We start from the raw sequence: 24655 nt of genomic DNA on the forward strand, positions 1-24655 counted from the left end.
TGACCGGGAGGGTGTCACTCACTCTGTTTTGCCCCACCTGGGCAGACAGGGGACTGAATCCACGAGTGAGACTGACACGCCTTCCCACTGGGAAATAATTGGCAGAAAAGTGTGTGTGAAAATAAGAGTCCTTGTGACACTTCCACAATTATTTCAGGTCTGTCTGTGCAGACGGGAAATGGCATTTCCTGCTTTTGGATACTTCTACATCCATAGAAATTTGTTTCTTTTTTACTCCCAGCCTGTAAGGACTGCAGTATTTTTAGCAAAACCTGAGTAGACGATGTGACCACAGCTGAGGCCACTTAAACTTACATCAGTTGTGACATTTTGTGTCAGGAACAGTTTGAAATATTTCACCTGGCACAGAGCTGTCTGGTCTAGGAAATGATAGTTTATTCACTGCCTCATCTTGTTGTCTTTAGACAAGTATTGTGACTTTGGAGGAGAGAGACCATCCTAACTAACAAGCCCATTTTTCTTAGGTTCTTTTTGAAATATTGGCCTTTGAAGGGTCCTTATTTCCCTGATGTCTGTACCAAGGCTGGTTTTCAGAGGAGAGAGCAGCTCATTTCTGATTGAGTGCTCCCTCTCAGGTGGAGGTGGGTGATCTGTAATCCAAACGAGCACCTGCCGTTCCTGTCATCGCATGTGTAGGGTCTTGTAGGACTTTCTGGGAATAAGAACAGCCAGTTACTTGAATTGTTTCTTTCCTAGGGCTTCCAGGACACACATTTTGTGTATTCACCAGCACTTAATTTCCAAACCCAATACAATCTCTCTCCTGTTGCATCAGGACAGCCAATACCCAGGCTTTGCAAGAAGCAGTGGGGCATTTTTGGGGTCCTGTCTTTGTGAGCTATGCAAAGGATATTTTATTTTTTACTTCACATTTGGCATTGGTGAGTTAGGAAAAAATATACCCAAAAAGCTAAGCCTATACAGATCCATGATAAGCACTCTGCAGAGCTGATCCAGCTGCTAGAGCCTTGCTTACAATTTTCAGTCTCTCTCTAAATAGTCTTTGATGAAATAGAGTTTTTACAAATAGAAGATAAGGAAGCAGGAGCATCTCCAGTGAGGCACAGCTTGGCATGGCCACTGTCACACCTCAAGTTATCCTCATTAGCCACAGATACATTCACAAAGTCAGCTTTGAAACTGGATCCCTGGTCATTTAGCAGAAAAAGGACAGGAGCCTCACAGCAGTGGTATTAAAATGAAATGAAAACATCCCAAAGAGTCTAGCTCCATAAAATGTAATTCTTTCCTTTGGCAGGGGCTTGTGCAGCTGGGTGTTGCTTTCCTGCTCACATGGATTGATGCAGCTCAAGTTTCCCTATGAATTTCTGCTTCAAACAGCCCATTTCTGGAAAGGGATATTCACCAGAAGCTGCTAGTGCTCTCACCTGCGTATCTAACTACAAAAAAATTATATAAAACTATCAGCAGGTCTGAGTTAGCCATGAAACAAGCTCAGCTTTTGTTTGCTTATTTCAGTCATTTATAGTTCAGCCATTTATTAGCTTCCAGTTGGATAGTAATGGTCCATCTCAGTTCAAACTGCACAAAACTGAGAGGCAGAAATCAAGAGCAATGAATAAAGCAAGAAAACAAGGGAGAAAGATGAACAGAACACATTGATCTGGAGAACACGGAAAAAGTTTGCCCAAAACAAACCATGGTCAAAGCTGGCTCCGTAGGGCATGAACAGATATGGGCTGTGAGTTGACTGAGTAGTTGGGAGGCAACTAGTCCCTCCAGCCCTGGGGATAACTGAGGACTGCCAAGGGAATTCCTTGTTGCTGCTCTCTTCAAACCTCCCACATGCATGCGATCATCTTCCTGCTATTTCAGGAACATATAAAAATGTTGCAGGAGAGCAGGCCTGAAGTTGCTTCACCCTTGAGTCCACATCTCAGTGCAGCTGTGAGGTCTGATTAGTGTCCCCAAGGCAATTGCTGATGAGGATGCAATTCTGATACAAAAGAGTGGCCTGAAAGCCGGCATTCTTCCAGTGTGGTATTCCCAAACTGTTGTTCATAGGCAGAAAACAGGAACATCCTTGACTTTAAAGCAATACTTATTTTAGGAAGGGCAAGATCAGGAGAAGGAGAGCACAGGAATCCATCCTCTAACTGAGGCATACAAATGCAATGGTCATTGCAGACCCCATTTCTCCTTAGCTGCAGAGACCTCGGGCTATGGCCACTCCTGGCAGCAGAAGCTGGCATGTAAGTGGCACACAGTGGAAAGGAAAACCTTTAAAACGAAAGAAATTGAATAATTGCAAAGGTCAAAACCCATATACTCAATTAAGCATTGTGTTTGTCAACAAAACCAGTTATCCAAAGGTCCTTCGAATCACAGGTCAGGAGTCCAGAAAAACCGTTATCTCGAGCAATATTAAGGGTATGTCAGTGAAAAGACTGCCATGTATTTATTTCCTTTCTCTGTAGATACTCTAAGCTGTCAGATCCTGCAAACTGGCTGAACATTAATGCCACAAATGGTCAGATCACTACTGCTGCTGTCCTTGATCGAGAGTCAGACTACATTAAGAATAATGTCTACGAGGCCACATTCTTGGCGGCTGACAACGGTGAGCCCAGGCTTCACATTGTTCATGCTTCAATAAGACTCTAATGTGATGCATTAAGAGAAATGATGCCCTGACAGAGTTGTCAGTATAAGTTATCTTTTTCCCAGGTTTTTATGGTCAAAAATGTGAAAGTGGGACGGGAAATTGCTGGAGTAAATTAAATGTGCACAGTATACGGAGAGTGTTATTAAGGGAAAGGGAGGACAAATGGAAAATCGATTTGGGGAGTTCAGTGTAGCGGTGTAGCCTGAACTTAAAAAAAAATATCAAAGGGATGTGCACTGCCAGGGCTGCCGAGCACGCCAGTCCTGGTAATCGTCCCAGAGGCACTGATCAGAGCGTTCAGGAAGCCCTCCATCAGGAAACCAGAAATAATTGCAGGGGGATGGCAGGAGGGTATTAAAAATAAACCCACCTGTTGAACTGTCTGTCTGTCTGTCTGTCTGTCATCGGAGCTGATCACTTTCTTGCCACTACCATTCCTGAAATGTGCAACCACCATCAGAGCATCTGGGTGCTGGTGTGCTTTATCACGAGAGCCACTGAGACCAGTCAGTGTCTTCTCTCTTGGAGAAGTCCTGTTAAAGCTTGCTCTTCTCTACTCATTAAGATCACTCAGTGCTTTTTGGTCAAATTAGCACTAAGGACCTCAACACTGGTCTCACTCAAGGCAAGCAGCCCATTGCTGCTGCCCTGTATTTCTCCTCCTAATTCTGTTTAGGAGAAGCTGTTAAATTCTGCTAACCATACCTAAATGTGGCCATGCTGGTATTTCATTCATCAGTTCCTCCAGCTGGAAAAGGCTCTGTCAAGGGCTCAGGAGTTTCCCAGGGCAAGGAGAGGGCCTTCCTTCCCCTCTCCCGCCCTGACCTTCCTGCTGCAGGGTGCTGAGCACTCACTCAAACCAGAGCCATCCTTCAGCAGCACAGTTAAGTCTGGCTTTGGCTGTGAGCACCTTTGTATACTGCTCAAACTCTGTAGGTGCTTTCAGGGCAGTGTTTGTGTTAGATCTTGTCATCCCTCAGGCTGGAGGTGCCATGGCTACTATGAGCTGATATGGTGGTGCTTGCAGGGCTAATGAAAACTTCCTCCCTCTGGGATTCCACACATCACTTCAGTCATTGCATCACAGGGGCAAGGGAAACTCCTGGAAGAGTTTCAGGGCTGAGGAGCTGTACCAAGAAGTGCATTTTACCCCTTCTGTGTACCATGAATGGTAGGACTGGTCCCACTGCCCCATCTTAAGCTTCACCTCCATGAAGGCAGCCAGGGCAGCGAAATCTGAAATATTCTCAAGCTGGTCTAGTGGTGGTCACCTGCAAGAGCCACGGGGTAAAACAGGTCAAATGAGTTGGCCAAGGCTGTTCACAAAAGCAGTGGTAGAGCTTGAACCCATCAACCAAATCCTCATCATCTGACCTTGCAAATCCTGGGCACTTAGTACCATGTGATGTGGAGTTAACCCCTTTCCTTGGCTTCGGTGCTGATGCTGCAGTGCATCAGCACCTCCACATCCATCCATCATTCAGCAGCTCAGAAAGTGAGGACCTAGATAAATCTCTTTAGTCTGAAAAATTAATCTATCACTGGTATATTGCAGCCATTAAAATGCACATAAAGCAACACCTTATTTAAAATTCTGTCTAGAGTGCTCAGATAACAGCTAAAGTTTCATCTAGGCTAATAAACTCTTTCCACATTTCTCCCAAGTTCCAGGTTCTCCAGCATCACATACTCATCAAAGAAAGGGTTTGAGTCAAGGGTTTTGGTGGGGATTTTTCTTTCTTTCTTGAGGAAGCAGCAGTGCCTTCTTTCCTTGAAGTTCTTTTTGCTTCTCAGTACACAGAAAAAAAGAAGTTTAGCCAAATACTCCTTGGACATGTTCTCCTTCTCTCCCTGGGTTACAGTGCAAAGATACTCACTTTAGAAAAAGTCTTGGCTGCAATGCAAGGGGGTAAAAGGGGAATCCTAATTGGCAGCACAGTTTTAACCTGCTTTCCCAGGAGAGAGAGTCTTTTGGATCACACTGTGTCTCCACAAGTGTGGAGCCTGGCAGTGTTTGAACCCTTCAGCCAATCTCACAGTGAAGCTCACAGAACTTAAATATATCATATTCCAACAGATTTCATGAAATAAGAAGCTGAATAGGGGAGAGAGAGTCTGTCTGAAGGAAGGAGGTTCCTGCCCCTTCCTCGGTATCAGAGGACCTCATGGGAATTCACCCATGGGGCCCAGTACTGTAGGAAAACAGGCTGAGAGCATATTCCTGCTTTTCTGCACTCAATGACAGGAAGATGCTGGTCAGCCACAGGCAAGCTTACTTCATTTCTGCCATGATTTGTCGGGACAGTGGCCCAAGTTCCTTAGAAATTTTTGCACAGGCAGGATGGGAGTGACTCCTGCTTGCAGCTGAAGGTGAAAACCTTGGCTTATACCTTTCTGTGGGAATGTGGGCTCTGGCACTGTGAAAAAGGCAGTGAAGGAGAATGCAAAAGTTAAATGTATATGTAGAGGTTGTTTTTTCCTCTTTCTTTTGTCATTAGTATTTCAGTCTTAATTTCAGGGAGCAGACCGGCTTCTCCTCTGGAGTGAGGGGTGTGATGGTAGTCCTCTTCTCGAGCATAAAATCAAAGGATCCTTCATTTTATATCAGTACCTGCTCTATCTATGTCCCTACTCTCTCCACATAAGACAGCTGAAATAATGTGAAATGTTCCATGGTCCCACTTGGCCATTTAAAAAATTGTTTGCTTTTCATTTTTCCTGAAACTGCCCCAGAAGTGCACTCAGGAGCACAAAGAAACAAAAGTACCAGGACACAGAGCCCAACAATACTCAATAGCCCAACAAAACTGCATTTGTATGTGCAGCAATTGCAGGTTATTTCAGCCACGTGCCAGTTAGTGCCTCTCAGGACTGAGGGTTTGTGTTCAGTTTGTCTCAGAGGTTACAGTGGGAGCCTTGCTTTTATCCCAGAAGATATTCTGGGTAATGTGAAAGCACTAAAATCACTTTGCTTCATCCTGAAAGTCAGTTTTCATGTTCAGCCCCAGTGTCCTGATGATGTCTGTCCCTCCATAACCTTTCAAGGCTGATCAAAAGACATTGTTTTGGAGGGTAAGCACCTACCCCCGTGCTTGCTAGATGAAAGGATGAGATCAGTGATTGAAAAACTTATGTGGGAACCATGAAAGAAGCATTTCCAAGGCTCCTTCAGAATTTTCAAGGCTCCCTTGGGAAATGGAGAAAGAAATGTAGGAAGGAAAGTCTGTGGAAGCAGAATTCTGGTGGGGAAGTGGTTTGTGTAGCTTTGTGTCTAACACTGGGAGGAAAAGCCAGGACTGAAAATAGATACTTAAAAAATAATTGCTGAAGCAATGCTGCCTGAGAAGGGAGGCAGGCAGTGAGCAGGCCAACACAGAGCTGCCAGAGAAATGTGTGGGGAGAGAAGTGAGAAATACTGAGCCATTTCTGGGAAGGCTGTTCTGTCCTGCCAGGACAGGTATTACTTTGTTTAAGTGGTCGTTAGTCAGACAAATTTGGCTCTCCGTCAAGAAGGGGCTGGAGGACCAGGACTGCTGTGCTGCAGAATCTCTGCTGGTTGGAACAGATGTAGAGAGGATGGAGAACTGTATATTGGGACATCAGCTGCTGTGGGGGTCAGTGGCATCACCCAACGTGTTCGCTGGTGGTTGAGTCTTACTGTAGGCTGCCAACAAGGGCCTTTCACCACTAAAGTTGGAGCTGGATGTGGGACATGCTGGACAGTCAGGCTTTCTTTGAAGCAGTGTAATGGTCTGCAAATCTGTAACTGGCCAGCAGCTGCTACAGTAAATGCTGACCAAAAGTTTATACTACTTGAGGTTTTTTTCCCCTCCAAGCCCTCTTCTTCCTCTCGTCAGCTATCTTTCTAATGTTTTTTCTTCTTCAAAACAGCCATTACCAAGATTTGCAGGAGCAGCTTGGCATCACCTGCTTGTAATTTTAGTTTGACTAAGGACGTTGCTGTAGGCTCCAGATCTGCAGGACTCAACCTCCACTTTCTGCGGGAATGAAAAACAACATTAGGAGGCTTGGGGAAGTTTTAATAATACTTCATAAAGCAAGGGACCATGAAAGTGCAGTATGTCCCTAATAAGGTCCAAGGAGAGAAGGTGAATAGCCTGGTTTATTGAAATGGGAAGGCAGAGAGGGGGCTGGTCCGTGGTGTTGTTGATCCCGCTGCTTCCCGAGTGATGGCCACGGGTCCGTGTTTGGCTCTGCCTCCCCCATGCAGGTATCCCCCCCGCCAGCGGCACTGGCACTCTGCAGATCTACCTAATTGACATCAACGACAACGCTCCCGAGCTCCTGCCAAAGGAGGCACAGATCTGTGAAAAGCCAAACCTGAATGTCATCAACATCACAGCCGCGGACGCTGACATCGATCCAAACGTCGGGCCCTTCGTCTTCGAGCTGCCAAGTGTGCCATCTGCGGTGAGGAAGAACTGGACCATAACACGGCTGAATGGTAAATGGGGCAGGCAATCCTGAGGACATTTGGGCTCTCGTTCACTAATGAGGCCACGTGCGGTTTCCAACTTCCAAACTTTGCTAGTTTTTTTTTTTATCCGATTTTTGTTTTTTAAAGCGCATTATGGCTGACATTATAGACAAGATAGTTAATCAGGAATGATTTGTATCAGACCTGCAGCATAACTCTAAGAGCCTTGGCACTTGGCTTTTTTTAATGCAGTTCATAATTATGAACAGTTATCAGTGGTGAACAGAGTATAAATCATCCATAATGGCCAAGGGGAAAAAAGCTATTATCAGTCTTCCTTATGTTCCTCCAGTGTAATTGTCATAAGCCACAATCAGGATCAATGTTCATTTCTCTGACCATAATTGCATAAAGGCAGCCTTTTAATTTACCATGGAACCAGGAGGGCTAGGTAAGTGTGAAGATTACCAGTATGTGAAGGATTTTTATATTGCAGCGTACAACCACAAATGGCCCTAATTGCTCTGCTTATTGGTAGTTTCAGCAGAGGATGGAAAATATCATGGAGTTATGGGCTGGTTTTGGCTTCATAGCTGGTTGCTCTTGCTGAGGTCTGTTGCCAGACCAGGGGCAACAGCTTGTACCCTCACAGCTCAGGTCTCAATCCCTGTATCACAGTGGGATTACCTGGCTGAGCGTGTCATCAATGGGCAATGGGCTTCCCAAAAATCCTGAGGTGGGAGGGTGGGTGAAAACAGAACCTGCACAGTGGCCAGGGTCAGCCCAGCCTCAGGGAGCATTATCCATGTGTTACTATTTGCATTTGATGCCATTTTGAACACAGGCAACTGGATTTGCAAATGGCACCAAGGTAGGTTAGTGCAGCAGTGAAAACACACGGTAGTTTGCAAAGAACAGGCTGGTTGTTGGCCAGACTGTTAGGGCAGAAGTCTGAAGCTGTCCTCCCTGGGTGTGTTGCTGAGAACCTCTTCTTCAGGACTCTGCTCTAGCAGAGGAGCCTGCACAAGTGTGGCTGCAAGGCTCTACCAGTGTCTGTCATCTGTCTGTCCCTCTTGGTGTCTCCAGGTGATTATGCCCAGCTCAGTTTACGGATCATGTACCTGGAGGCGGGTGTGTATGATGTGCCCATCATCGTGACAGACTCAGGAAACCCCCCCTTGTACAACACCTCTGTCATCAAGGTGAAGGTGTGTCCCTGCGACGAGAACGGCGACTGCACCACCATCGGGGCCGTGGCCGCTGCAGGGCTGGGCACGGGGGCCATCATTGCCATCCTGATCTGCATCATCATCTTACTGAGTAAGTGCCACAGGGGCTGACATGGAATCACAGAATGGTTTGGGTTGGAAGGGACCTTAAAGATTGTCTCGTTCCAACTCCTGCCATGAGCAGGGGCACCTTCCACTAGACCAGGTTGCTCCAAGCCTCATCCAACCTGGCCTTGAACATTTCCAGGGATGGGGCAGCCACAGATTCTCTGGGCAACCTGTGCTACTACCTCACACCCTCACAGTAAAGAATTTCTTCCTAATACCTACTCTAAATCTACCCTCCTTCTTGTTTCCCATCCTGTTGCCTGTTGTCCTGTTCCTATGGGCTGGTATTTTTGAAGCTCTGTGCAGAGGACAGATCCCTGGGCTTTGGGCTGTGGGATTGGTTCACACATCTGCATTCGAACCTCCTTCACCATCAGCAAAATGAGCTCTGCCTGCATCAGACTTGTTTTTCTAAGACTTAGAGTAGCTTTAAAAACTCATTATACCTGACAGCAACTTGTAGGTAGGTAGTGTGATAGGATTCTCCACATTTTACAGGAAAAGGTGATGCACTCTTCTAAAATCCTGTTGCAGACACCCCCATAGCTCTCAGGTCCCTGGCTGGCTATGGATATACTGGTTGTCACTGGTTATGAGAGTCTGGCTAGTCACTTGCAGAGGGACTGTGGTTTTCTGGTTGTTCCAAGGAAAAGAACAACGATAGGTATTCCCATTGCCTGTAAAATTACTTCAGATTGGTCAATCTTGGAGGATTGTGAGTGTTTTTAGAGGAAGAATCCCCAGTTTGTCAGGAGCAATGGAAGGCTGGGGGTGGATCACAGAGAAGGGGTGGCCATCCCTTTGCTTGAGGCAAAACTATCCCTTTTACCCAGCAATGCTGTTTGTCCTGAGCATTACCAATAGCCATGTGTGCACACACTTAAAAATAAAAATGATATCATTATAACATCAAGCAGCAGTTGGCACAGTAGGAATAGATAAAAACAAGAGCTGAAATGTACAATGAGGTAAATATTCATCAAGAAACACAGGATGAATCCATGAGACTCTCATTAAAGCTAATAGGAGTTATGGTACTAAATCACATTTAATATTTCCCCCCAATGTGTTTAAACAGAGAGCAGACAGAGCAACGTATGCTACAAATGTCACCTAACGGGGACATGGTGTGGTACATGAGGAGAATGGGTCATCCCTGGGCAAACATCCACCCTCCTGGGCTGGTGAGGGGAATGTATTGGTTTGTAATTGATCTACTGGATCAGGCTGGAGAGTGAGCAAGAAACAGGGGGTTTGTGCAGACCCCACTCCTCACCCAGCCCAGCCAAGCCCATGGAAGCATCCCTGTGCCCAGCCATGATGGGCAATTCCTGTCCTTCATTGGGTGTGGGGTCCCAGTAGAAAAATGCTTTGGCTGCTCCCTTCAGCAAAGGGGGTGTTGTGGTGAATTCACACCCAGATGAAGACATAGTGTTCATCAGCCCCACCACCTTCAGTACACTGGGGAGTGTGCTTAAGTTTGCACTGGAGCCGCAGAAGTGATTAAACACAGGTCTTCTTTTTGCTGCTCTTGTATAAATCCAGTGCTAAAATACGATTTAAAACAGTTGAAAATCCTATTGACTGAAATTAACTTCAGCTGAAGGACATTTGATTTAAGAGATTCCTCTTTCCATTTTCAGATACATTATCCCATTTTAAATTACGGTTTTTATTACAAAAGCTTATTTTTACATTCATTGTAATTCTAATTGACTTTTTTTTTATCTTCAAGAGCTGCAAAGCACTGTATCAGTGATGAAAAATGTAATTTGCAATGAGCAGTTTTACTGTTACATCCTCCCAGTGTTTTGCCTCCTTTCTATCCGTGTCATATCATGACCTCTAAACAATAGCCTAGAAAAAGGCAGATGTGGGATTTTTTTGTGCTATTTGTCCATTTTAGAGTCAGCAGGTCAAAGTTTGATGACTTTAAAAGGAAGAAGCAGCAAGGGGACAGATCCAAGATTGCTCCTGTGAAGGAAGCTTCTGCCTTTACCTTTGCTCAAAGAGGTTTTTTTTCTTCTTCTTGCTACCTGATGTATTAGCTGCACAAATAACACATTTAGAAGAGCAATGCAGTAAAAAATTGTGAAAGGTGAAGACAATAGATTTCAAGGAAAACTACATGCAGAGTGAAAATGGGTCTAACAGCAGTAATAGCACTTCCCATTCTGCAGAGTGAATAAAAGGAAGGAGAGTGCACTACATCCACCATTGACACTCTGAAGGTCTTTTTTTTTTTTTCCAAGGTAGCTGTAAAGGCGTTAATGGCACAGTTTTTTCCACAAGTGCATGAAAAAAGTATCATTTAAAAAAAAAAAAAAAAGAAATAAAAAGATAAACCTCGGTAGCCATTATAATATTGTCTTTGTGGACCAGTCAGGTATCTTGTTGTGAGAGACCTGAAAAGGAACAACGAGAAAGGGACTTCAATAGTCTGCTAAATAGCTGAGGTTTTATACTGCAGATAAGAGTTACATTTTCTTTCCTTTTCTTTTTTTCTATCTTGAATAGATGTGGGATAAGCCTTAAAGAAATGCTGAACTATCTGGAAACAATTCTGTTGGCTGGCAGGCAGGGATGGCAGCCAGTTGGCACACAATGGCAGTAATGAGCTGCCCGGTCCTTTTCCTCTCACTTCACTGAATTCCTGTTGGGCATAAACACTTTGGTGCTGGGAGGAAGAACTCCTAACCACCTCCTCCCGTGGAGGGGCTGCAGGCTGGGCTGCCCAGCCCTATTCCCGGGGTCTGCTCTCAGCTGAAAACCACCAAGTTTGGGATCTCACATCCTGCCTGGGTTTGCTTGTGTTGGCTGCAGTGGTTTGGCACAGTTGAGGATTGACTCAGGTGAAATGAGCCTGGGCCACACGTTCCCACTTCCACTGTCCACCCATCGCTCCCTTCTCCTGCAGATTGCCACTTTTGCAGCTTGTTGTGGGGTTTGCATGGAGAATGGAGGGGAAAGCAGACAGTGGGAGGTGTAACTGCATCAGCTGCCCAGGCTTAATTTCATTTTTAATTACATTATTTGCAGCTACTGAGTACGAGAATGAAAACGAACGTATTAACAGGTTCTTGAAGAAGACAAGGTCTGGCTGCCTTATGTTAATGGAGACTTCAGTTCCCATATCGACTTCCATGCAGTAATTCCCAGGGAGCACACAGCCCCTGGGATGCATGTGGCCCTTTGGAGGGTGAGATTGTGGAGCAGTGAGCCAGTGTTCCCTGTGGGTAAAGCTGTTCAAGAAGGGAAAAATTTCTCATGATTCAAGAACTGTTCATCTGTCCCTGTTACTGTACTGAGAGAGATTAGCCAAGTCTGGCATGCAGATGCTGATGCCTGAGGAGCTTGGCTGTGTGCTACCAGATTTGCTCTCCCTTGTTCTGCAAAGCTATCTCTGCTTTCTGAAAGGATTTCAGATGATCTCAGATCTGCTTTGCAAGTGGATGGCCAAATGCATGTGCTAATGTCCTGGCTTGGAAGTCTAAAGAGCTTCCCTCATGGACCAAAGAAGAACATGAGGGAGTCCAAATTGGATTACAGGACCTAGTGTTGTGCAGCCTCCCCAGACCAGTCTTACCTGGCCAACTGCAGACAACAGCAAAGTGACTGTCACACTCAGGGCTTGTGACCTGAATGGGCTGAACCTGTGTCACACTGCTGGAACAGCCCCTTGTGCACAGGTGTTGGGTGTCTGTATCCATTTCCTTGTCTGCAGCTCTCTTCCCTCTGTCTTTATTTTATACCCCTGAATAAAATAAAGGTAGAAATCTAATCCTAAAAATTCAGGATTTTTTTTCAGAAAGCTGCAGTTTTCACACTTTCTGTTTTCTTTTCCTTTGACTGTGTGTTTTACTCCTGATAAACACCATCTCAATCAGTGTTGGTGACAGGACCTTCAAGAAATGTTTACAGTGGAGACCTGTCACAGTATTCATGTCTCTCACTGATCTCTTCTTTAAAAATCAGAAGATGCAGTATGATAACATTTTATTCCTCCTGCCAGCAGCCAGTGAGGTTCTCCATAGCAGACAAGGGCAGGTGAGGCGTTAGGACACTCCGGCCTGGCCTTGTGCTGTGGGAGGTCCCAGCTCACCCAGGTTCTTCCCCGTTGCAGCCATGGTTCTGCTGTTCGTGGTGTGGATGAAGCGCCGGGAGAAGGAGCGTCACACCAAGCAGCTCCTGATCGACCCCGAGGACGACGTCAGGGACAACATCCTCAAGTACGACGAAGAGGGAGGTGGAGAGGAAGACCAGGTGAGAGGAGTCTGTGGGTTGTGGCCAAGGAGGAGCTGTGCAAACTGTACTCTCAAAAAGGCAGAAACCACATTATTTTCACTACAGCACGTGCAAAGGGTTGTGTTCCCCTTGTTCATGACCAGGCAGCTTTACTGGCTTCCCTAGTGTGGTGTGGACATTGGTGAGAGCCAGCAAGTGCAGGAGATTCAGCATGTCACTGGGACACCTTCCTGTGCAAACAGGACCATGCCAGGAGGCTGGTGCCACATTGTGGTGGTGCATCCAGCTCTCCCCACTCTTTCATGACACACATGGATTTTTCTACCCCCTGCACAACTTCCTGGGGAAAGGACTATAAATCAGTCCATTGACACTCATCTTCAAAGAGTATTTCTGTTACTTCAGGCATTGAAATTGTGTATTTTTTCATTCCCCATCAGAGACTGTTGTAAAACCAGCCAACAGCTGCCACCTTCCCCAGCCCTGTGGCTGCAGGCACTTGGCTTGGCTTGCTTGAGCCCTGAGCTTCTGGGGGTTTTCCCTGCATCTACTTAATCATCTCTAATGTGCCTTTAATTTCTTTTAATTTCTGGACGTGGTTCGTGAGAAATGTCCAAATAGATCTGAGGGTTTTCTCTGTCACCACGGAGCGCACGGTGGCGAAGCTCTGCTGGGTGACAGAGCCCTGAGCCACAGGCTGCCTGAACACGTCAGCTTTTCTGCAGTGCTGCTTCTCACAGACACCGAGGCTGATGTTGCATGAAAACTTCTCTGGCCTGCATTCCTGGGGTGTGCTTTTCCACTGCTACTGATCTGTTTCCTCTGCTAAAATCGCAAAGTTTGGTCACTCATGTTTAAGTCACTGGTTTTTTACTTCTACCTAACGCGAGTAAAGAGCCCGGGACACTCTCAAACATGATTGTCATGCAAATTGTGTGACTCTACATCATATAATGGTTTTATTCTTGCTTGTTCAATTGGACTGCATGGTTCAAGGTCAGTGACCGGGGCTGGTGCTCAAGGAGCCCATGAAACCACTGCAGCACATGCTGCTGTGGAGGTCCCAGTGGTATCCGAAGGCAAGCAGGTGAGCCTGGGGAGAGCTACCATGACAAGCTGAGGCAGGGCCTTACCCGAAACTTGGGAAGTTCTTATTCCACAGAAAAATCCTCGCAATTAGCATTTCTTTTTTCTTGTCGCTGTCAAGTTATTTATAAATATTGCTCCTGGAGTTTCAATCATCCCCGTCTGAGCACAGGGATAGTTTTACCAGTAGAACAAAGTACTGTTATAAGCATTCCAACTAGCTGAAGTATCTGGTTTCAGGCAACTACACTGTAGGCTTAAATATTTTAGAAAGGATTCGTTAAAAATAACAGCAAAGGAAGAACAGCAAAACACCATTACCTACATGAATACATTTTTAATGAAATATTACCTGGTTCTCATTCCATGATAGAAACCTATTCTCTTGGGATTTTTCACAAGCAAAAAGAACATAATTACTTTGAAAGGCCTACATGCATAAATGCAATACACATTTTAATGTTTTTGCTTCTGCAAAAATGTAATTGCAATAATATGTCTACCAACACTATGTCTCTACATTATATTATGTATTTCATCAAAAAGTTAAGGATACACCTCTGCACATGCACACAAAAGCCAGGTTTTTATTCTAAGTATTTAGACACTGTGTGAAATATTCAGAAAATATTTAAATACTTGATTTAACTTACATTACAAGATGCACTCTTAGGAGGGCAATTTTATGAGCTATTCAGAGTTCAGGTTCATCTGTAATTTAGATAGAGGAGCTGCATGCCCAGGGATAAGATTTGCCCTCAAACTTCAGCGGAAACAGAATTACACCTCTCAACTTGTTTGCACATTGAGTGAGTAGATGATCTGAATAAAAAGCCCTTGATTTCACACTGTGCCTTCCCATTTGTCACAGGATTATGATTTAAGCCAGCTCCAGCAGCCAGAGACCATGGATCACGTGCTGAACAAGACACCTGGAGTCAGAAGGGTGGATGAAAGACCTATTGGTGCTGAACCACAGTATCCTATCAGACCAGTAATCCCACATCCAGGGGATATTGGTGATTTTATTAATGAGGTATGTTCTGTAGGGTGTCCTGTGTCACATCTTAAAAGCTTGAGCAGCCAGCTAAAGTCAGGTTTCCCTGACTGAATGGAGCAAGTGATGCTGTTGCTCACACCAGAAGTCTGATGCAAGCCAGGGGAAGCATTGGCACAAGCAAAGGACTTGGCTTAATAAAGGCATTGAACGTGCAAAATCCAAAGTGGAAGGAAAAGGCCCAAGATTTCTGTCTTGTGGATATCACAAACACCATGCTTTTCAGCACCCAGGCAGAATGAGCCATTTCTGGCTCCCGAACTTGTAATTATTTCAGCAGGCTGTGCCTTCCTCGTAAGCTCTGTTTGGTGTAAAGCCTCAAAGAGTTTGCAGCACAGAGAGGCTCATCTCAGATCAGAGAGGGTTTCTTTATTTTATATTCGATTACTGCTCCTTTATCTGCTTGTAGAAAATATCTGTCCATTTGGTATTTTCTTATCTCGTTTTTAGTTTTGAGTGATTGAGTGGTTACAAACCAATCAATGCATTATTTCCTTGGAGACAAAGCACACCATCCATTTCCTAAGCCAGAAAAATAAATGTTACAGCCATTTAATTCTATTATTACATGCATTTCCTGCTGTGCTTTTTCTCATTTTCATCATTGAAACCCCTTTTTCCTTTGTTCCTGCCCATCCTTCAGTCACATTTATACACATCCATGCTCGTGAAGACTCGCTCTTACTCGCATCCCAACTCTTTCCACTGCAGTGAAACCAGCTCCATCTCCCCACACTGAGGCTGAGGGTTCTGAAGGTGGAGCGTTTTGCTTTATTGCAGGTCTATTCCACCAGGCTTTTCCTGATGCTGGGCTGCAGCAAAGCAATTCTTTTTCTCCATATCCCGAGGCCATTTCCGTGGCCTGCCTACGCTGCTGCCCACAACACACAGGAGCAGCCATGCTTCCCAACCCTCTGCCCAGGATTTCACACCCCATGTCTGTCCTAATTGCAGAATTTTGCTTGGAGTGATTTCTTTTATTTTGTTTTCCTAAGGGAAAGAAAATCATCAGAATTAAAATAATTGTAGGAGAGGAAAGGTGCTGTTCCTTCTTTCATTGGAAATCTCAACAGGCAACACCAAAAGGGACCCACTGGCCAGAACACAAAGCTTTCCAAATCTGGAGCTGGATGCTGGGAAACAAACCCCTTCCTACTCCATTCCACTTTTTCAGAGGCACTGGGGTTTACTGGGTTTTCTGCTGGGGGTCAGCTGGGAGGGCTGTACCCAGAGGTGCATCTGGGACCCTCATTTTCTCACCATCCTCTTTTTAGCTGCGCTGCAGGGATCCCAAACATCCCAGCAGCCCAGACACCCTTCCTTAGCACCATAAAACCCCATGATGGGTATTAACACTGTGCGTTTGCCCCCCCAGGGCCTGCGGGCAGCAGACAATGACCCCACAGCCCCCCCCTACGATTCCCTGCTCGTCTTTGACTACGAGGGCAGCGGCTCCACCGCCGGCTCCGTCAGCTCCCTCAACTCCTCCAGCTCCGGGGACCAGGACTACGACTACCTTAACGACTGGGGGCCCAGGTTCAAGAAACTGGCGGACATGTACGGGGGAGGCGAGGAAGATTAAACTGACCTCATGTTATTTAAAAAAAAAAAAAAAAATTTAAAAAAAAAAAAAAAGGAAGGAGAAAAAAAAAAGAAGAAGAAGAAAAAAATTTAGGAAAAAAGAAAAAGAAAAAAACAACAAACCCACAGACGACAACGTTAACAAAAGGAGCCGGTGCAGGAGCAAGAACTGTACAGATGTGGCAGCTTTTTTAATTAATATCCCCTGCTGACTGTATTGTTATTTTTAGTGGCGATATAGGAGGTTTCTTTTTTTTTTCTTTTCTTTTTCCTTTCCATTTTTTTTCTTAGAATATTGAGCTGTCTCGCATGAACACTTGTCTCTGCTGCAGGTTTCTTTTTGTTATTTTGGTTTTTTAATGTCAGCTGGGATATTGCTCGTTTACCTGCTTTATGACTAAAGAGAGTGAAAGGCACTCTGTCTTAACTTGAATTTCTTAGAACAGAAGCACTGTTTTTAAAATATATATATATATATATATTTGAAAGTGCCTTTTGGTGCATGTGTCAGATTCCCTTCAATCTCAGGAGTGATGAAAACAAACATACAACCATCCTGGGCAGCACTCCCTGTGACCCTAAGCCAGTTCTAGCTGGGAAGGAGTTAACAAAAAGGAACTGTGGAGATTGTTTCTTTTTTGCCTTTTTTTTTTTTTTTTTTTAAAGGGGTGACTCATTCTGGGGTCAAAAGAAGGGGGGAGGGGGGAAGATGTTTTGAGTCAAAATCTTAACAGCCATCTTTAAGCCTCGGCAGGTGGTGAACTAGTCATCATGTTGTATATAATTCAGTGTTATCAGATGCAAAATACCGACCAGGGCCTCTGCCAGGCCCTGGTCACACTCAATGTAGCTGCATAGAACTATAGCATTGATAAAGCCTTTGGTTATTGCAACAGAAATCTCCAACAGCCCTTGCCTAAACCCTACAAAGTAAATCGTGACATGACCAAAGGCCCATCTGTTTGTTTTTATGCTATCGCCGTGTTTTGGCTCCCACGACCTCTCGAGTGATGTCCGTACCAGCTGGGTGAGGTGGTGGTGTCCCGCATCCCTGAGGATGCCCAACACTGGTGCTGCTCTCCTGGGGTGAGGCAAGGGTTTGTGTGGCGGCTCCGCTCGAGGCCGAGGCAGTGCGAAGGACAGGGACAGGTTATCCACACTTTTCCCATCCGTAAGTATGGAGTTAGTGTAGTATCACATTAATGCCTTGGAGCATTAGTAGCCAAAGCTCAACAACATCGTGTAACTCAGCTAATGTGTGTCCTTTCTATTCGGTGGGTAGGCGCTGCTATCTGTAGTAAATGTGTTTTTTTGGAGAAGAAGTGCAACAAGGGCCTATTAAGTATCTTGTGGTTAATATGCTCAAGCATTGCCAAGTAAGCAAGAGGTTTCGCAGCATCCAGGCATAATTCAACATCAGTATTATAAATGGTAGCAAACTACCTAGTTTATATGTAGGGTCAGTTTAACCAATAACAAATAGTTATTAGCTTTTTTTATTACATTTTTCCTTTACTGATTTGGACTAGTGGGTTTATGTCTAATGTTTGTAAAATGATTTAGACTGCATGGATGTGTAATATAAACCACATTTAATGGATTATGAGCCACTTAATTAATGTGCTATGAAATCTTGGATTACCTGTGTTTTATATTCTGCAGACGATTTTGCAGTGGGTTCGCTAAAACTTGTAAAAGTGCTTAGATATATTTTCATTTAAATCCAAGAATGTGCACAGTATTGGAAGGTGATTATCCAGGGGATAATCATGCTTTTTTTGATATCTCTATTAATTCTCAAGTTGAATGCTAAGAGTTAAAGGGGGGGCGGGGGGAGCGAGCGCGTGCACACGAGAGCGAGAATGAGAGGACGAGAGCTTGCGATGGTGAGTGGGCGCCTTTCAGAGGGTATACTGGGCTGCAAGATCGTCTCTATAGATTTTTGAAATGCTCCTAGTGCATTTTATATTTCATTGTATCATATTTTCTATAAAATGCAATTTCTGTAAATTAATGAGCATTTGAAATGTGTCTTGTATGAAGTGGAATGTGGTAAAAAGTCTGCCCGAGGGGACTCACTGGTATGTTATTAACTACCAAGGATGCGATCTTTCTTTTTGTCTTGGTTGGTCAGTTGGTCAGTCAATGGGTCAGTTTGTCTTTCACAGCTCGGAGAGCAAACTCACTCTCACCCAAGTTTCCTGAGGAAACCAGGAGGCAATGGCTTGGACCTCGTGAGAGGGACGGCACCAATGGCAGCAGCAAGGCAAGGATGTCACGCCACAGGCATGGGCTGGCAGCATGTGCCTTGGCCAGGATGAAGGGCAGTGCCTGGCAAACTGCCAGCACCTGACACTTTTCCAAATTCCTGTTCTGTAGTTGTGAACTCAGTTGTCTTGTGTGACCACTATGAAAGTCTTAGTTTGTTCCTGCCATGTGCCATCCCCCTCCTCCTGGCCACTCTTGGCAATCCTCACAGCTCCCCTTCCCGGCAGCCTGGCACAGAGGCTGCATGGACCCACAGCCTCTGCTCTTTACCCATGGCATTCTTGGTTCTTCCCCTTTTCTTCTGGAAAAGCCACAGGCTTGAAGTATTTCACCATCTGGGCTTTGCACCTCGACAGAAGCTGCCCAGGCACGGCAGTGGTGAATAATAAAAGTGAACTTGGTGTTTCTTGGTGCCCGTCGGCGCGTTGTGTCTGTCACCGTAACCTCACCACCAACACGGGAGAAGGACCGGCTCCAGGGCCAGGTCATGCCAGTGGTTCTCCATCCCTTGGGTTGTTGCCACTGCCTGCCAGCTCTGTGCAGCTCCCGGGATGCTCGTGTGGATCCTGCAGTGCCAGCCAGGTCTCCGCTGTAAGCCGTGCCCTGCAATCCACCTGGCACCGCTTACCTGGGAGCAGCAGCTAAATCCCTGCTCCACAGCACTCGGTGTGTGACATCTGCTGCAGCTTTGGCTGGGATGATGGATTTCAGGTAGGGAAGGGGCTGGCAGCGATGTGGGACAGTGGCTGCAGGGACATCGGCAGCGTCCGTCGTCCCTCTGTCCCCAAGGGACCTGCCATGCAGTGAAAGGAGCTGTTGTCAGACTTCAGCTTGTCGAAACATTTCAGGTTTTTAAGAACATTTATGCAACCTGAGTCCAAACAGAACTGTTTGAGTGATTAAAAATAAACCAACCTGTTTCCATTGGCGACTTTTTTTTTAAATCAGCCGATATTTTTTTCTGCAGCATTTGCAATCCAGCTGTTCCAGCCCCATGAGCCTATAAATCACACCAACCACTTTAGTGTGTTTTGACCCAATTCTGCTTAGTCTCCTTCTGCAGGACCTCCTCCTTCTTTTCCTCCTCCTCTTCCTCTTCCTCCTTCTCCTCCCTGCATCCTCCCCCACTGAGTTTTACAGCCCCACAAGGAGCAGCAGCATCTCCTTGCAGTGGGACCAGCAGAAGGTAAGCAAGGGGCACATCCAGCAATGAAAACAGATCGCTTTTTACAAACCTGTTTGCTTCTTAATGTTACTGATGGTTTGTAGCCCAGCTAAGAAAACTTATATTAATCCAAGGGGTCCCATTGAGAAGGTGACTGTACCATCACTCTGTTCCCCTCTGATCCTTGTGGATGTGACACGGTGCTGCCAGTTGCAGCTGCAGGTGACAATGACTTGCAAGGAGCTGGGGTGGGCAGACAACCACTTTGGCTGGTGTACAGTTGCTGTTTATTCTTACAGCCTACAGGTGATGAGTGCATTGAGACCAGAGTCCTTGTTCCCTGACCAATCTAGACTAAGGCATTAAACTAAAGAAGTGGTCCCCCTTCTTTGCACACCACAAGACTCTGGGGAAGGACTTGCTTTCAGGCAGGTGGAGGGGATCCCATCCCTGAAACACCACTGTCCCACCCTGTAATCCTGTACCCCTTAGCACTGCCAGGGCGCACCACCACAGCTCTCCCTGCTGTCTACGGGATGAGGACGGTGAGTTCCCAGGACATTGAGGCATGCTGGACACCTCTGGTGGCCTCCCTACCTCCTAAGGTTGAGGATTGCACATCCCCAGGCCAGGGACTGTGCAGGTCCAGTGTCACTGCTGTACCGACAGCCACCTCCAGCAGAGCATGACCACAGCTCTGGTGGTCTGTTTATCATGTAGCCTAATAACTGGGAGACCCATCAGCATGGAAATGCTTTGCAAGGCAAGGAGGACATTCATCAGGTAATTAGTGACAGTAAATAGGCAAGTCTGTCCAGGGTGTCCTACACGCTAGTCATAGTTCCGCTTCTGGTTTTGCATTTCCTTTTCCTTATTTTTTTGTCCTTTTTTGTTGGACCGGGCGATGCAATTGGGGGTTGTACAGCGGTGATGGGGAGTTCTCTCCCCATGGGTTTTTAGGGATAGTCAGGTCCAAATCCAGCCTCCAGAAGTAAGAAGAACTTTGGAGACAGCTGTATCACCTGTAAGCGCTTCGCGTAGCATAAACACTCGGGCATTGGAGAATGGTAATGGACAGTGCAGAGTCTGCACCACACAATATGCCAAGATTGCAACTTTGTTTAGTCAAAAAAAAGAAAACATATTAAAGGTAAAATATGGGACTTTTTTTTGTGATGTCTTTTGGAGCTCTTCATTGTAAGCATGGAAAAAATATTAGGGGGGATGCTGTACAATGACGAATGCGTGTGTTTAAAGCAGCAGCCAGACAATGTAGGTGGCTCCCACGCAAATTAACTCAGTTTCATGGGGAAAATAAAAGTTCTTCCCAGTACACACCAAACCCCACATACAACTGCTCACACACAGTGTACATAATGTAGTTAGTGCTTGAAGCTACAAATCGATAGGGGAAAAAGAAACAACAACAACAACAACATGTAGATGTATAATTGGAGCACTTTCTCTTTTTTTTTTTTTTCTAATTTGAGCGATGATTTTGCATGTTTCCTTTACGATGGAGAAGCTGTGTAGCAGCCCGCATGACTGTGGTTGTTCTCAAGGAAGACTTCTGCTGTTCTGCTGTATTCACGCTGAAGCGCAAAAAGCAGTTTGCGTCCGTTAACCCAGTTCAGAAACCTTTTTTTGTAACCGTCAACAGCACAAATATTTTGTATTGTTGTTTGTACCATTTTTGTACCAAAAACAAAAGAGAAAAAAAAAAAGAAAAAAAAAAAGGGAAGAAAGTAAATGTTTTCAATGTGTTTTTAGTGCCACTGCAATCTTGGTTTCCAAACTGAGTGACAGGTTTGCTGATTTATTGTGTATCAAAGCTGAACTGGCGCACTGACGCCTGGCTCCAGTGTAATTAAAAATAAAGTCCCCCTTTTGAATAGTCTCACTTGCTTTTTTTTATTTTTATTTTTTTTTTTTTTTTTTTTTTTTTTTTAGGGTTTTATTTCATTTTCCTTCCCCACATGCCCACCCCAGCTCGGTCACTGCTCACAGCTCTTATCAATGAGCTATTAAAGGGTGGCCTGGCTGCAGGTGTGGGGCCAGGTATTCAGACATCAGAGGGATTTTTGGAGATCCTGGGTGCTCCTGCAGAAATTTGCATTCATTAAGGGCAGGAGTGTGGCTCCTCCCCAGCCCACAGTTCTTTGGAGTATGGATGAGGTGGTACATGTTCCTCCTCCATCCCAATGCAGGTGTGTTTCTACTGCATCAAACTGTTGGTGCAATTCAACTGGGTGCAGTTTCTCTCTTCGACACCAGATCTTTGTTCCTTAGCAGAATTCCAGCACATTTGGGGGTCTTCACCTGCTGCTAACACATTGGTAACCCCACAACTGCTGCATCAGGACCAACCGCTCCACCTGTCCACTGTCCCATGGCTGGTGCTCTGACCACCAGCCTTTATACTGCCAGGGAACAGGAATGGTTCAGAAAGGTCTAGGGAATGACTGAGAACCCTGGGCCAGCTGATGCCCTGCAGAGGAAGCCTGAGCTTGCTTCTCCCAGTTGTATTTCCTCACCTCTGCACATGCAGGAGCAAAAACGATTGGAAATGTTGCTGTGCACGTAGCAGAGTGTGCAAACTCCTTTGCCGAGTACAGCAGCAAATCTCTGTGTGCACCTCCTTCAGGGACATCATTCCTGTTTTCTTGGCCTGCTCTTCCCTGGAGGTTTTACCAAGAGCCCTCAGAGGGTGCACAAACACCCTCCAGGTGCCAGACTGAGCAGCAAGTGCAGAGCACACAATTAGCAATTAGCACTGGCAGCCATCACTCACATCACCCTTGGGGCTTTTCCAGGGCCTGAGCACATAGTTGGGTTTCCATCACTCTCAACCCAACACCAAACCACATATGCCATGAGGTAGCAAGGCCTCAGCAGGTCCTGGGACTGAGTGGGGCTGGGAGGACATGCAGCTCCAACAATCCATGGAGCTGTTCCGGCCAAGCACGTGGAAAGCAGCGCTGGCTCGTTGTTAATAAACATTAAGATGAATGCAAATCCTGTACATGGCAATTTACTTCCCCCCGGAGTCAGCTAAGAATATTTTATTGCTAGTTTTGCTAATTCTCAAGCTGTTCTGTTTCTTAGAATTATCTTTAACTACTGAATAATGCAAGACTGTTGCATCACAAATATTAGTTTCTGCTATCAGTGGAAGGCTGGGCTCTCATCATCGTGTTATTAGACTCTTATCTGCCTGCAGAAAATCTCGTTCCTCAAATGATTTAGCTGCGTGCTTAACTTTGACCATGTGAATAGTTTTACTAAGCTGATGGAAACAGCCACCCTCCCCTAAATCCAGGGACTTCTGTACTAAAATTAAAAATAACAACAATTACTATTACAGTTATTATTATAGGCTCTTGGGTTCGGTTTTTTTTCTCCCAAGTCAAATACCAGAATTTGAAATAGAATTTGGTTCAGGTCAAGCCAAAGCACATGGGGATTATGATTTTTTTCGATAAGCAAAATAACTGAACTTTACTTTGTTCTCCAGACTAAAACCTTTGCGTTACCAAGACCTTTTTTTCTCCCACATCTTTGTCAATACAGAACCAATTTTTGAACCAAAAGCTGAGTTAACAGACACATTAAGCAGTAACAAAAAAAAGACCAGCCCAAACTCTATATACCATTACTGCACTACTATCAAAACAGTTCCTGGATGGGGGTGGAAAAAGCCTTGGGAAAACGAAATGTTTTATTAACCACTGGCCAAGATGTCTCCTTGTCTCAAAAATAAAATTAAAAAAAAAAAAGTAAATAATCCAATGCCATCCTTTTTTTTTTTTTTCCAAAATTCCTTCCACATTTAAAACAAAATGTGCTCAGCTATTCTGATGGCATGGTGAGGTCCTTTGTGCAGCTGAGCACCATCACCTTCACAGTCTCTTGGCCTGCATGTCGCTTCTGCCCCTTGCTTCTGTGTACCAATGCTGACAGGAGCCCTGAGACTGAGCTTTGGCCCTTTTCCCAAGATTTATTATTACTAGTAAGGTCAGAAGTGGTGCAAAGGACCAAGAAGGGACAGACAGGGGACGCTGGGACACACAGACACTTGTGGGAAGCCCATGCCCAGCTAAGTAGCTCTTTTCACTACTTATCTTGAGAGTACCCCCCAGCACTTCTTCCAGCCACCACGACAGCAGCACCATGCCATGAGCACTCATGAGCCAAAGCAGCAGCATCCTTCTAAATCCTGGTGTAAACTGAAGGGTGCCAAGGGCAAGCAAGGGCCCCCAAAGAGGACAGGCTTCAGCAGGACCCACATGGGAGCTGCCCTCTGCTCAGATCACCTCAGCAATGCTCTGGTTATTATTTATGATGTTCTCCATTCCCACTCAGGGCAGATCCCCCATGGGGAAACAGAGTTCATGAGACATTAAGGATTTGGATGTGGGTGTAAAGCAGAGAGGGCACAAGATGCCAAGCGGAGGGGGTCGGGTGCTCCCAGCCTACCCAAGCCTGGCAACTGGCAATTCCCCACCAGCAGCAGGGCTGGAACAGCTGCCAGGCAGAGCTTGGACACGGGCAGCAGCTTCGCTTCACAACAGCAAACACTTTCTCTGGATAGAGTTGTAGGATTTTCCCCCCTCCCCTGTTGCTATGATTAATGTAGGGCTGCTCCACACTCCTCTCAGCGCTCCAGCACAATCCATCTCTCCTGCTCCTCGCCTCACCTTCCCCCCTTTCCACTTTCTTTTCTTAATGAGAAAAAAATTTTTTTCTTTTTTTTTTTTTTTGCTGCAATTCTCTTTGTAAGTGGTCACACAGCAGCAGGGGGTGGCTGTGAGTAATGGCACAGTCTCCCCGT

The 24655-nt window shown here is 45.5% G+C and overlaps 1 protein-coding gene across 1 annotated transcript in view; it reads left to right on the forward strand.

Moving 5' to 3' along the window:
- Positions 1 to 17027, forward strand: part of CDH4 (cadherin 4) — a 427411-nt gene extending 410384 nt beyond the window's left edge. Inside the window, exons 11-16 of the mRNA XM_051803474.1 lie at positions 2460 to 2602; positions 6879 to 7112; positions 8172 to 8405; positions 12546 to 12685; positions 14625 to 14789; positions 16186 to 17027. Coding sequence (XP_051659434.1) covers positions 2460 to 2602; positions 6879 to 7112; positions 8172 to 8405; positions 12546 to 12685; positions 14625 to 14789; positions 16186 to 16392 — 1123 coding nt within the window. The 3' untranslated portion in view covers positions 16393 to 17027. The remainder of the gene's footprint in view (positions 1 to 2459; positions 2603 to 6878; positions 7113 to 8171; positions 8406 to 12545; positions 12686 to 14624; positions 14790 to 16185) is intronic.
- Positions 17028 to 24655: the final 7628 nt, after the last annotated feature.

This window comes from Manacus candei, unplaced genomic scaffold (genome assembly GCF_025592945.1).
Source record: "Manacus candei isolate 608988 ecotype Guabito, Panama unplaced genomic scaffold, ASM2559294v1 h1tg000057l, whole genome shotgun sequence".
Classification (NCBI taxonomy): domain Eukaryota; kingdom Metazoa; phylum Chordata; class Aves; order Passeriformes; family Pipridae; genus Manacus; species Manacus candei.